We start from the raw sequence: 14,627 nt of genomic DNA on the forward strand, positions 1-14,627 counted from the left end.
AGAAGACTGCCATCTGCTGAAGAATTTGCATAGCTTTCTCCAATTCATAAATAATCTACTTTCCAAAAGAACATTTTACTGAGGGAATGCTCATCAATAAACCTCTCACAGAGACTAATAAATTTCTTCAATGAAGTCATCATACTCATGATCCAAAAAGCTAAAATGATATATATCCATGTTGGTAATTTATATTTCAAAAATCAATCAGAATATATGCAATTCTATGTAATTATTTATATTATTTTTCATATTAAGCATGCTTTCAGGTAAACAGTAATCATTTCCAATGCCCAGTTGTTTGCATGTTAAAACAATTCCACACTTTACTGAAATTTTGTTTTTAAGTTTTCAATGAGGCTTTACCAAAATAAAATACATCAGGAAAACAAAGCACAGACATATAAGGATATGATGCTAAAGGGAACAAATAAAACTTTTAACTTTCCGATTCTACACAAATGAAACAGTGTAAGTTCAATATGACCCTAGCATCATTATATTCTTTAAACATGAAATTTAAATTTGCAATGTGCACAATGAAAATTTGTACTTATTGATATTTTCCATAAATTCCTGGTATTTTGAAAAACGTTTATAAAATATTTCTCACAACAAGAAGAGCACAGAGAATGGAGAAGAGAGAAAAGAAAGAAAACTGGGTTGGGGAGGAGGAGAGAGGAGAATCAGGTAACTGCTAAGATCCAAGTCCAAATGAAGAAAAATGGAACAACACCAAAGCTGAAGAAGAATAAATGAAAATTTAGGATTAGAGAATTGTTAACTATTACCACTCCACTGGCCCCTTTCTGCTTAGATTAGGCCCCATCCTCAAAATGAAATACATTTTATAAAAATATTAATTATGCTCATTTAAACAAAGACTTCATTTTAATAAAATGTTATAAAACTATTTCCACATGCAAAATATTTATATTCAAATCTGCCAATAAAATCAATGGAGGGAGGGGGGAGGAAGGTGGGGAGAAAGACAGAAAGACACACAGACCGACCGTGTGCACACACAAACACATGCATATTTGTCCGTCTCTGGGGGTGGGGGATATAGTGGGATTGACCAGGGTCTCAAACATGCTAGGCAAGTATTCTACCACTAAGCCACACCCAAGTTTAGTTTTTTGTTTGGTGGAGGCAACTGCCCTGGTTGGCCTCGAAATTGAGATCCTCTGGCCTCAGACTCTAGAGTTATTGAGATTGCAGGTGTTCATCACCACACCTGACACTGAATTATATTCTAAAAGCTATTAGAGATTTATTATATGCCATCTTGGTCTAGTAATTAGAATATTTTCATTTTTACTTGGAGGATTGGTTGGCAAAAGAGGATTCCTAGCACTAAGTTTTTGGTGGGAAATTAAACTGTACTAGGGAAATATTAGGAAACAGTTTGATATGTATTCATCTAAGTATTTAAAAATCAGGAAAAATAAAATAAAAATCAGGATTATAAACTACCACCTTAAAAATATGCTTAATTTAATTACATAACTGCTTGGAACTACATACCTTTTGCTACCATTAATATAAAGTATACTGTAACTATTAAGACATATACCTCAGAACTACATTTCATCCTCAAAAACCAAGTTAAGAGTGATGAACTAATTATAAACAAAATGTGTTGGAGCACCTAAATTAGATAGAAATACAAAAATAAAAAATGCTTTTTACCATAACCGGAGGTGTAATTAGGGCCCCGACGACCTCTGCCTCTTCCACTATAAGACCTAGAACCTTGTACAGAAGAGACGGTACTTTCATCAGTGGCATATCCTTTCTCTTTTTCAGGCCCTCTGGTGGAAGAAGGTCTGAAACCCATACCAATCTGTCGAAGCTGTTCATCAATCTGTAGGCGTTCCATTCTTAGCTGCTCTACTTCCTATAATCAAAACAAAGGGACAAGTCTTCTTTATATATATATAGTTTTGTCTTCTTAAAGCCTAGAGCTAGAACTGTGTCCTCTACCAAAGAATCTGTGACCTTAACCAATTATTTGATAAATCAGTATTATGTTCATAGTAAACACAATTAACAAGGTCATCTGCTAATTTCCTTCAAACATTTACTGACTGTCTATACTAAGACCAACCACACTGCTATTCTAAAGGAAGATATGAAACTCTTTCCCCTCCGGTGGGAAGATGGATATTGACAGTGTTAAACTTGCTTATATAATAAATAGCTATTAGACAATATTACCAGATATTGTGCTTGTGTACTTAAAATATTACTAAATGAATGGAATTATTATTTACAAAGTTACTTTCCTATCAAAGTAGTAACACATGAGTCAGGACCTAGGGTGGACTAGCAAGACTTGATCATTCAGAAACTGAAGTTACTGCAGGATGTAAAAGCAAAATATCTAGCAAGATAAAGTTCTTGCAGAAGAGCGCACAGGCGCCCACACGCTGTCTCTTTCTCTCTAATGATGTCTATGAGGATAGTATAGCTGATTTCAAAGTTACCAAGGAAGCCTAACTTCATTTCTGATTCTATACTCTATTTGCATATATAAAATTAAAAACAAAATGATCCAATATAAAGCATGCAGATGCATAAAGTGACAAGTTCTTATAAACATTAGAAGTGACCATTTCTTAAAAAAATAAGCAAAGACTGTAATGTTTTGAACAACCAATAAAATAAATAAATAAATAAATAAGCAAGCAAGCAAAGAAATTTAAAAGCTCAGAAGAGGGAAAGCAATGCACATAAAGCCATTTTATTATGGAGAAGGTATTTTTATTCTTAAATTCTCATGTAACAAAAACTGAGCAACACTAATGGTGAATTAAAAACATCTAAAGACTTGAAACAGTATAAAGAAATAGAAAACGTTTAATGTGCAGATGTTATATTTGTTTACAGTAAAGACACATTTGCATACTAAATGCAGCAAAGATATATATAAAAATATAATATGAGCAAATATACAAACCTTGAGATAAGCAATATGATATTCTAAAAGGACTTGTACATTTCCAATGCTTTCTTTAGTGCCAACAAATACAAATGGAACCATACCCTGTTAAAAAAAATAAAAAGGAAAAAAAATATCCTCAGTATGTAATATTTAAAGAAAATCTGAATTTTTCAAAGAAAAACAATTTCTTCAACTTTTCAAAAATACACAGCAATTTACATCCATCTACTAAATGTCAACATTTGTGGGTACCATGGCAAAAAAAAATCATAATTTGAAATATTCAAGATTTTCAACACCTTGTTATTTTGTTATAATTCAGCATGTATGTGCTAAGAATTTAAGAAATTACGTTTTAAAAAATCATGTCAGGTTCTGAGTTCTAATTTAATCTGATTTTCTAACTATCCCTTTTATATTAAGCTAAATATCTGACATCAATCTGACCATGAACTTTCACACCAGACAGAGAATGAATGTAAGCATAAAATGTTTATAAAGTAGCTGGATGGGGTGGCATATTCATGTAATCCCAGCTACTTGGAAACTGAAAAAACAGGATACCAAATTCATGGCCAGTCTGAGCAAATTTATGAGACCATTTCAAAATAAAACATAAAAAGGACTGAGGGTAGCTGGGCTCAGTGGTCCCAGCCTGTAATCCCAGCAGCTCGGGAGGCGGGAGGCAGAGGCAAGAGAATCTCAAATACAAACCCAGCTTCAGTAAATAAGCAACTCAGCAAGATCACATCTCTAAAAAAGGACTGAAGATGTAACTCAAGGGTAGAAGTCCTTGGGTTCAATCTCAATCTCTCTCCCTATTTCTTTCTCTTTCTCTTTTTGGTGGCTGGGTTAATGGGGGACTGAACTTAGTTACAGACACTCAACCACTGAGTCCCACTCTCAGCCCTATTTTGTGTTTTATTTAAAGACAGGGTCTCACTGAGTTGCTTAGTGCCTCACTTTTGCTGAGGCTGGCTTTGAACTCAAGATCCTCCTATGTCCACCTCCAGAGAAGCTGGGATTATAAATGTGCAACATAGGCCCCTGGGTTTAATCTCCAATACAAAAAACAAATAAAACACACTGGTTGAAAATTGTAAAAGTGTTATAATGATTACTCATATGACTTTTAAAATCCACTGATAGTCAGAATTAGAGGAAAACAAGCACTATAGTAGATAAAACTATTGGGACGTTAAGGAAAGGGGATCCAAAATTCAAAGGCAAACTTTCTCTGTGGGATCCGAAGCAATTTAGCAAGACCCTATATCAAAAAATAAACAAACAGAAATAAACAGATATAAAAGTGATAAGGATGTGGCTAAGTAGTTAAACACTCCTGGAATAAATACCAGATTAAAAAAAGAAAGAAAGAAAGAAAAAGGAGACAGACAAAACTAAGTAGAGTTTTGTATTTGTTCATTAATGCAAAACTGATCTCAGGGCTATTTTACCAGTGAGCTACATTCTCAGTCTTTTTTTTTTTTTTTTTAAACTTTTATTTCTTGACAATATCTCACTAAACTGTATAGGATGCTGTTTGGGTGGGTAGGATAACAATAAGGTGGGGTTTTTTTGTTGTTGTTGTTGTTTTTAATTGCTGCTGGGATTGAACTCAGAGAATACTCCCATCCAAAAGATGCTCCACCACCAAGGCACTGGGAATATTATAGGGATATGCCTCTGTCCCTATCATTGAAAGATATTTGTGGGGGTGATGCTGAACCTTACATGATGTACAGTATGAAAATGAGTTTAAAAATTTGACCAACTTGTCCCTAATAGCATGTGCTCAGATAAGCTCTTCAGGTATCAGCATATTACAGGAAGGGATTCCTGACATTAAGAATGTATAACTTAGGGCTGGGGTGGTAGCTCAGTTCTTGCTTTGCATGCATGAGGCACTGAGTTAGATCCTCAGCACCACATAAAAATAAATAAAGATATTGTGTCCATGTACAATTAAATTATTTAGGAAAAAAAAGAATATATTACCTACAGAGTGTAAATACTTACACAATGTATAAACAAAAAAATTACTATTAAAAACAGGTTCTTTTATCAACCACTGAATTAATTCCTTTCTATTTTGCACTTTCCAGGATGTCAAAATTGGAATAAAAAATCTTTTTCACTTTAAATAAATAAATAAATAGCAGCTGGGCATGATGGTGGTGCATGCCTATAATCCCCGTGGCTCAATGAGGCAGGAGGATCGTTGAGTTTAAAGTGAGCCTCAGCAACCTGGAAGGCTCTAAGCAATTCAGCAAGACCCTGTGCTTCTAAATAATACAAAAAAGGGCTGAGGATGTGGCTCAGTGGTTGATGGCCACTGGGTTCAATACCTGATACCAAAAAACACAACAAGAAAGAGTCTGACAGACACACATGCCTGTAATTCTAGTAGCTCAGGAGGCTAAGACAGGAGAATTCAAAGTTCACAGCCAGTCTCTGCAACAGTGAGGCGCTACGCAACTCCATGAGACCCTGTCCCTAAATAAAATACAAAAAGGGACTGGGAATTTGGCTTATTGGCAGATTAGACTCAGTGTCCCTGAGTCTAATCCCTGGTAAGAGGGGAAAAAAAAGATACTTAATCCCAGATATTAAACTGAACCCAAGGACTAACCCAGGCTTTTGTTTATGAGGCTGAATTTCAGAACAGAAAGATTTTTAAAAAATAACAGAGAAGAGAAATAAATTTGGGGATTAAAAACTTTCTTCTTAAAAAAAAAAAATGCACTTAACTGGGCATGGTAATCCCAAATCCTGGTAATCCCTCAGCAATTTAGACAAAAAATCCTGGTGAGACTGTCTCAAAAATTAAAGCGGGGGAGAGCTAGGTATATAGCTTATTTCTAAAGCACCCCTGAGTTCAATCCCCATTACCAAAAAGAAATAAAAAATATATTAAATGCCCAATTATACCAATAAGCATTATTACTATGGTATATAAGCAGGGGACAAGTAGGGCTTCACAGTAAACTAGTTATAAACTGAGTCTCCAGTTTAAAAATGTTAACTTATAAAATGGTTATCCCTGATAACAACATTCAAATTTCATTTTAAAAATAACAATGTTGTATATCATATATTTCCTCCTCCTCCTAAAAATATCAGAAGGCTAGAGTGCTAGACAGATAGGTAACTCATTGGCAGCATGCTTGCCTGGCATGCATAAATTCTCTGAAATTCCCACAATTTTTTTAAAAAGCCATATTGTTAACTAGGTATGTAGTTCAGTGATAAAGGACTTGCCTAACACCTAGAAAGCCCAGGGTTCAATTCCCAGGACTGCAAAAATTTTTAAAGAATATATAAAAACATCAGAAGTTACAAATCATGCATTCCAACACCATAACCAGGCTGGATCTTAGCACCATAAGCTTCTAATACAAAAAGGCATTTCCTCATCCATACCTATTTTATACATCCCAACTGTTTAATCATGTACAATGATTAACTGTAATCCCAGCAACACGGGAGAATGAGGCAGGAATATCCCAAGTTCAAGGCCAGCAACTTAGTGAGACCCTGTCTCAAAGATAAAAAAATAAAAAGGACTGGGGATGTAGCTCAATGGTAAAGGTCCCCTGGATTCAATCCCCAGTACTAATTGGACAGATTCTATCCGACAGTTAACAACCACCCCAAATAGTACTCTATTGTGTAAAACTAAGAAGCTATAAGCGTATTCTTTCTGGGAAATAATTTTGGAGAAAATCCTTAGTTTATATTCAGGGATACCAAGGCTTAAGTCAAGTGTATAAGTTTGGCCATTGAATCTACAAATATGAAGTAATGTACAAAAGAGTCAACAACAATTGTGGGAAAAAAATCACCATGTGAGAAGACAGATGGAAAAAGAAATTTCAGAAAGATGGTATCAGAATTAATAACAACATAAAAGCATGAAAAATTCAATTAAAAATGATGAACACTTTCAGGTTCTACAAAAAGAACAAGGAGAATGTGACCAAAAATTCCTTTACAACACACTGTTTTGTTGAGAATCAAATTCTATAACTTTGCACCCTAAGAATAAAAAAGAGGGCTGAGGATGTGGCTTAGTGGTAGACTGCTTGCCTCCCTTATGTAAAGACTCCAGGTTCAATCCCTAGCACCAACAAAAAAAACGAACAAAACAATAAAAAACATAAAACTTAATATGATCCAACTAAAATGTTTGTATTAATAAATGGCTTAAAAAAAAAAGTATTGGGCTGGGGTTGTGGCTCAGGGATAAAGCACTTGCCTAGCATGTGTGAGGCACTAGGTTCGATTCTCAGCACCACATATAAATTAATGAAATAAAGGTCCATCAAAAACTAAAAAAAATTTTTAAAAAAATAGTATTGACAAACCCAAGGCTCATATAATCAGTGATGTAACTAGAGTTAAGTAGCTCAACAGATGTAACTTGTTTCCATAATGATTTTCAAAATATAACATGCTAAGTCATCCAAGAAAAGAACATGAATACAACTGTACTTACATCTTCTCTAGGTAGTTTATTTTCATTATCTCCTTCAATTCTCACCCGAACCACACCAGATTTGTCCACTATTTCTTGAATAACTTTGCCATTTTTTCCAATTACCTTTCCTTTAGTAAGACAAAACAAATACAAGTTAAAAAACATTTGATATCCATTTAACATCAGCCCAAGTAACATCTAACTTGCTATCAAATTTTCACCAACAAGATCCATCTTTCTACCTTCAACTAACTCACCTACAAACTACCAACAAATTTTATCCTCGCTCTGAAATTTCTTTCTCTTCAGTATGCCAATGCATTTTAACTGAGATTGACAATGCTGGTCATGCGTAAGCAATTTTCAGACTTTTTAAAATAATATGATTTTTCACTCTCAAAAATATCAATCAACTCTAACCCATTTCAAAACTTACATAAAAGCAAAGAGAAAACTATTTTAATTTGGCATTAAGCATATTAGTTTGTTCAAAACTATCAAATTATGAAATTTTGCCTTTATTTTTAAGGTTGTTTGTCCACAACATAGCTGCCTCGAATATCGCTTTAAAATGAACATTCTCTTCCATAAAATATTCACATTTAACAAGTACTACATTTTAAATCGAGTACTTCATAGTTTTTATATAAAAATACATAACATGTATACAATATTCCTCCTACCTTGCTAGGTATGAAATATAGTAAAATGACATAAAATTCAAATTATTTACCTTTTCCATAGTTGACTTATCATTATCAGTCTGTCAACCAGCAATTATTGAACATACAATAATGACATGAGAAACACAAAGGGGGATGTGAAGACTCCTTCCCCAAGAACTTACTATCTAGTTATAAAGATTAACACAAAAAAATAATAATAATAATAAAGCAACACCAGGTAGTACTACCTAGTAAAAAGTAAATATTTTGGTAACCTTCACTATATGGAACAGATGTATATCCCATATAAAGTTAAGAGCAACCCCATATTTTTTAATCAAGTGCACATCCCCATTTATATTTTTTAACAATTTATTTTCACAAAAAATCTTAGCTGCATTTTGGTAGAAAGAAGTTAAAATGTTAAGTTTTCCCATTGCATCCTTGAAAGAACAATTTCCACTGAAGAACAAATGAGGAACAATGAAAACAAACTGGTCAACACAGGAAAAGCTTAACTATAATGGATTTTCTCGCTCTTTTCCCTACTCTTAACTTTCTTCCCTGTAACCCTAAAATTAAAAGCAGCAGCAACAGAATAAAAAAAAAGTGAGAGAGAGAGAGAGAGGGAATAGGATAGGGAATTCACATGATGTAAGTCTTCAGAGAAGCCCTAGCAGCAGCACATAAAAGCAACCTTCATGTTAACACAGTGAGGCTCAAGCAGCAACTTCATCCTTGACCCTGCTAAAAATAAGCAAATTATCTATTCGAAAAACAAAAACCAGGTTAAAAGAACATTATCCCTCCCCCCAGAATCACAATCTTTGTTCTTCCTTCTTATGAATTATACCAGTGGTGAGTAAACATCCATCATTCTTCTGGGGTCCTTGGCAGGGACCTACCTGCAAGTTTTATATAGTCCCACCAGAGACTGACAATATTTTAAATGATCATTTCCATAATATAATTCCAGAGCAAATTGACAAACTGAAGCAGACCTATAGTATAAATTTAGCATTGAATATAAATGTTCAAAGGGATAGAGTAAAGTGATTAAAGGAAGGCTTCTAAGAAGTAAAGGGCTTTCGGTCCAATATGGACACAGTATTTTGTTTTGATTTAGGAACTGGGGGTAGGGGGAGTCAAATTCTAGAATTCTGAGAACCTAAATGGGTAAAGGAATCCTCTCTGGAACTTATCCACCAAGTGGTCCTCAATCTCGTTTATCAATCAGTCCTCTTTTTCTATTTACTTGGACAAAGAATGCACTATTTTTTTTTTTTCAAAGAATGCACTGTTTTTTCAAGACTGTTTCACCCATGAAATACTTGAGGGAACGATAGTAGTATTATTATACATGACAACCAACAGAAATGTTTATACTATTCTTCAGTGTTTCACCAACGGAAACAAATGCAAATCCCCATTTGCACTTCCTGTGAAGGAAGTTGTAATTAATATGTATGTCCTTAAGAGAACACAATCCATACATAACTGGAGCTAACCAAGACAGGATAGGGGAAGAAAACAGAGACATAATAAACTAACGTAACTTTATTGATATATGAATAAAGAAAAGAATTAGAGCATCACAAATATATCCCATTTCCTTATTTTTGAAATACTAGGAATTTATATTCATAATTACCAATACCACAAACTTTATTGGACCAAGACTATCTCAGAATTGAACTGGGGGGAAAAAAACTGATTCCCTTTCCCAACCCCTACCATTAATTTGTTTTTACAAATGAGAAAACCTTACTATAGTTAAATCATCATGTCTTACAAAGAAGCTATCATAATGTTAACACCCAAAAATACCAATAATTTCATGATTTAGTGTGATTTAAATGACTAAAAAAGTACGTAAGTTTTTCAAAAGCAGTTTGCCAGGGTGATTTCATTCAACAATTATCATTTGATAACATTTTGTATCAATATTTATTAAAATTATACAAAGTTCTTCAAGCTTTTATTCAATTTTAGTATCTCATCTCTGCAGCTTTTCAGTCTTTATTAACCACTGATACTCCAAGAATTGCTTAAGCAGAGCTTATCAAGTGGCATTATGACATACCTATTTCAAATGTTTGACATTAAGCAGAATTAAGAATCTTCTTACATAACTAATTGTTGAAACAAAAAACAAATTCTATGTTATAAACTATTTTTCTGCAGTATATTGGTTCTTGAGTAAGTATAATGGACAAAAATAACATTTAAGAATGAAAGTGTTTTAAAATTCTTACTATTTTTGATTGTACTACAGAAATTAACAAAACAACTAGAGCTAAGAAATTCCTAATGACTGAATGGAGTCATGTAAACAGAGCACAAAAGGCTAAAACTAATTAGTTATGCTCAAAAGTATAGAGACAATGAAGAAATAAAACATTTCCTTACCACTAAATTATTCCACATTATGTTGGTGCTTCATTTTACATTATTTAGGAAAATCCCTAAGTACTTAACACATAACCAAATCCATCCCATTTGCCATAAAATGGCACTTAAAAAGACATAGCGAAGACAAATGACATATTATTAATCACAGCCATTAACTAACTTCCCCCTGAACTACACTGCTAATTTATCCATAACTTTAAACCCAAATATTTTGTCACTTTAACTTATAAACCATGGGTAAAATGATTTTCATTAAAGGTGATAAGTCCTTAATAGTGAAACCTCCCTTCATATTATCATCACCTTCTTTCTCTCCTGTCCATGACTCAACATATGCCTTTAACATAACTTATTATTAAATTCAGGACCTACTGTGAGTAAGTTTATTACTCTATTCTTATTCCACAGTTACTTTTCTCTTCTGTACTAAACAAAAAAATCAGTCGCAACCAATTCTCAAAAAGTAATGTAACCATTCTGGTGCACATATGAATGATAAAAACACATGAAATCAAGAATAGGAAAGAGCCCCAAGGATGAACAGAAAAACTATTAATGACAAACTGTTAACAAAAATTGTGGGAACTATTATCAGGTCACACTGTAGAGAAAAAAGACATTTTTACTTTTTAACATTTGACAATGACAAGAAACAATCAATAATTAAATAAATTTTGCTATCTAGTTATTCCACATTGCTATAAGTAGAATAATGTAATCAGACTACAAGAATGATTTCAATTAATTCACTATAAGTAATATTTAACTTTTTAACATTTATTAGAAGTACCTACCAACAAGATTCCTAGGAACCTGAATAAAATCCTCCACAAATTCCAAGAAACCTCTAGCCTTTTTAACAGCATCAGCACTCTAAATGTGGGAAAAATAAAGTTTTGTTAGGGTCTTGAAGCAGCACATAATCCTAAACAAAAATAAGACAAAAAGAAAATTCTGAATTATGCTGTACTAAGAGATTCTGGTGAGGCCAGTGAAGTGTGTAAGTAATTTACACAAAGTACTTAAAAAAAAAAAAACCCGATATACTACTAAAACCTAAAAAGGCAAGGCATTTCTAAGGTCCCATTTTACATGCTGACAATATTAACAATACTTCTATTGTGCAGCTACTAAGCAGCCAAATTTTAACCCAATCCTAAACATACTCACATGATGCATTTCTCCAGGTGTGTGTTTAAAATAATAATGTTTTAATTTTTCTAAGACTCTCTATTTTTTGTTTAGGCTCAACATTAGAAATAATCTTAATGCAGGTATGATGCACACCTGTAATCCTTGTGACTGGGAACGCTGGAGGCAGCAGAATGACAAGGTCAAGGCCAGACTAGTCAACTTATTCAGACCCTGCGCCTCAATATTTAAAGAGATGTAACTCAGTGGCACAGAGCACTACTGGGTTCAATCCCTAGTACCAGGAACAGGGAGGGTATGTGATTTTAAAAGTTTTTGGAGAGACACATTTTTAGAAGTACCTAATAATAAGATTACAAAACCCTCTAAGTTTTTAATGGTGTAATTTTAATAAACTGGAAGGGAAGATGTCTTTAAGAGATTTCACACATTGCAATAAAAGTTACTTCCTCCTTGTCTGGGAATACTAGGAATTGAATCCAGGAGCTTTACCACTGGACTACATGCAAAGCCTCTTCATTTTTTTGAGATACGATCTCATTAAGTTGTTTATAACCTTGCTAAGTTACTAAAACTGGCCTCAAACTTGTAATCCTGCCTCACCCTCCTAAATCCCTAGAATTACAGGTATGCACCTCTATTTTTTGTAGTTACTTCCTCTTTTAATATTTGTTTTTTAATGACCACAGCTCAAATGTATTGTGTGCTCACTCCACCATCAACTATATGCAGTGAGACATAGTGGTGCACATCTACAATCCCATTTACAAGAGACCCTGACACAAAATTAAAAATAAAACTGACTCAAAATGTGGCTTAGGGGTTAAGCCACTTGGATTCAATCCCTGATACCAAACACAATAATAAAATAAAATAAACCATATGAAGCCAGGCATAGTGGGACACACTGGGTAATCCAGGTGACTCAGGAAACTGAGGCAGGATTCCAAGTTCAAGACCAGCCTCAGCAGTTTACCCAAACCCTATTTCAAAATAAAAAGGGCTAGGACGTAGTTCTGTGGTTAAGTGCCACTGGGTTCAATTCCTAGTACCAAAACAAAATTAAACATTAAAAAAAAAAAAAACCCCACACACTTAATTCTTTAAAAAAACAGGAATGTAGCACAGTGGTAGAGTGCTTAACTAGCACTGAAGGTCCTGGGCTCAATTCCCAGCAGCACCAAAATAAATTACAAAGGTAAATAGCATTATATATCATCATCATCATCATCATTTTATAGAGAGACACTTATTCGAGGAACTTAAGTGACTTGTCTTAAGCCCATTCTAAATGGTAAAGACAGGATTCGAACCCACAGAGTATGGCTCTAAAGCCTATCTTCTTAATGACTATGTCACACTATTCATTTTCAAAGATTTCAAAAATAAAAACGAAGCATCTTGACAGAATTATACAAAATGAGCTGAAATGAAAGGCTTGAAATTTCATCAATTAATAAAATCCATTTACTCAAATTTTAAAGATAATCTCACTGTGAGATACTGGTTTTGATTCTATTAGGTACATATTTTTAAATATCTACTAATTTCTATCCTTTTAAATGTCACAGTTAACAAGTGACAAATTACTATCCAAATTCAAGTTATATAATGATATTTGTATCATATGCTATTTACTATTACCAGTGCCTGACATACAGAAAGCGCTGAAAACAGTATTTGAATGTCTGAGCTAGGGAAACAACTCAATGGTAATGTGCTTGCCTAAGACACACAAGGCCCTGGGCTTGATTCCAAGCACCTCCACAAAAGAAATTTTTTTATTTTTTGATAAATTATTTGTAATGAGCATAAAAAAGAAACTGAAAAGCAGTTAAGGAAAACCTGAAAATGCTACTCATTTATTATCCAATAAATCTTATAAAATCAACTTCTATTTTTTAAAAAATATTTTTAGTTGTAGATAAACAGAATAACTTCCTTTAATGTGGTGCTGGGGATCAAACCCTATGCCTCACAATTCTTGGCAAGCCCCCTCAATTCACCTTCTTAAATAATGATTACTATAGTAATTGCTTCTAAATGCATAAATTTAACCTTAAAAAGTGCTTTGACAAATGAAAAGTACAGATAAAATATAATTAAACAGGGCTAAAGTTGTGGCTCAGTGGTAGAGCACTTGCCCGGCATATGTGAGACACTGGGTTTGATTCTCAGCACCACATACAAATAAATAAATAATAAAAGGCCCATCAACAACTTATTTATATAAACAATAGGTTTGTTAATATGCTGTAAAGTAAAAGCTCAGGCAGGAAGAGATAACTTACTTCTCCATAGATTCTAAATGTTCCAGTATCTTCATCTAGTTCAATGGCGGTAACTCCAGGAACCTTCCTAGCTTGTTGTATATTACTACCATGTGTACCTATTGCCAGTCCCATTAAATCTTCTCTCACAACAAATTCTTCATGAAATGCTGCTGCAAGTTGTTTCGTGCACTAGTAAAAACAAAAAAATTAGAATTTCTTACAAGAAATCAAACACAAAACAGTTTTTATACACTCAGGCTCACAGCATTATTCAAAATAGTCAGGAGGTGGAGAACAACCAATAAATGGATAAACAAAATGTACATAAAATACAGTACCTTTTAACCTTAAAAGAAATGAAATTCCGACATACACAAGGATGAACTTTAAGAACATTACTTTGATAAGTGAAATAAGTCAAGTTCAAGGACAGCCTGAGCAAATTAGCCAAGCCGTTAAGTAACTTAGTGAGATCTGTATTTAAAAAAAAAAAAAAAAACCACTAAACAAAAAATAAATAGACTGAAAGGAAGGAGGGAAGAAGATGGTTTGGTTGGTTGTAAGAGCCTAGAGAGAAAATTTAGGCCAAATTTCAATTGCTTAAAAGAAACTCATTTGGTGTCACAAAAAATGGAAGCAAAAACATGTTTTGACTAGACTATTTGTACACTATTTATTTATTTATAGTACCAGAAACT

General features: G+C 33.6%; 1 protein-coding gene across 5 annotated transcripts in view; it reads right to left on the bottom strand.

Annotated features, from left to right (window-relative positions):
• Fxr1 (FMR1 autosomal homolog 1) overlaps nucleotides 1–14,627 on the bottom strand; it is a 68,203-nt gene that overhangs the window by 11,813 nt on the left and 41,763 nt on the right. For 3 of the 5 annotated variants that reach the window (XM_027942101.2, XM_071615444.1, XM_027942103.3), the window contains exons 8-12: nucleotides 13,948–14,118; nucleotides 11,299–11,377; nucleotides 7,446–7,555; nucleotides 2,963–3,049; nucleotides 1,693–1,900 (exon numbers count right to left, since the gene is read on the bottom strand). In XM_027942101.2, the coding sequence (XP_027797902.1) occupies nucleotides 1,693–1,900; nucleotides 2,963–3,049; nucleotides 7,446–7,555; nucleotides 11,299–11,377; nucleotides 13,948–14,118 (655 nt within the window). The remainder of the gene's footprint in view (nucleotides 1–1,692; nucleotides 1,901–2,962; nucleotides 3,050–7,445; nucleotides 7,556–11,298; nucleotides 11,378–13,947; nucleotides 14,119–14,627) is intronic. The other 2 variants (XM_027942102.2, XM_027942105.2) reach the window with 1 other exon arrangement.

Source organism: Marmota flaviventris, chromosome 8 (genome assembly GCF_047511675.1).
Source record: "Marmota flaviventris isolate mMarFla1 chromosome 8, mMarFla1.hap1, whole genome shotgun sequence".
NCBI lineage: Eukaryota > Metazoa > Chordata > Mammalia > Rodentia > Sciuridae > Marmota > Marmota flaviventris.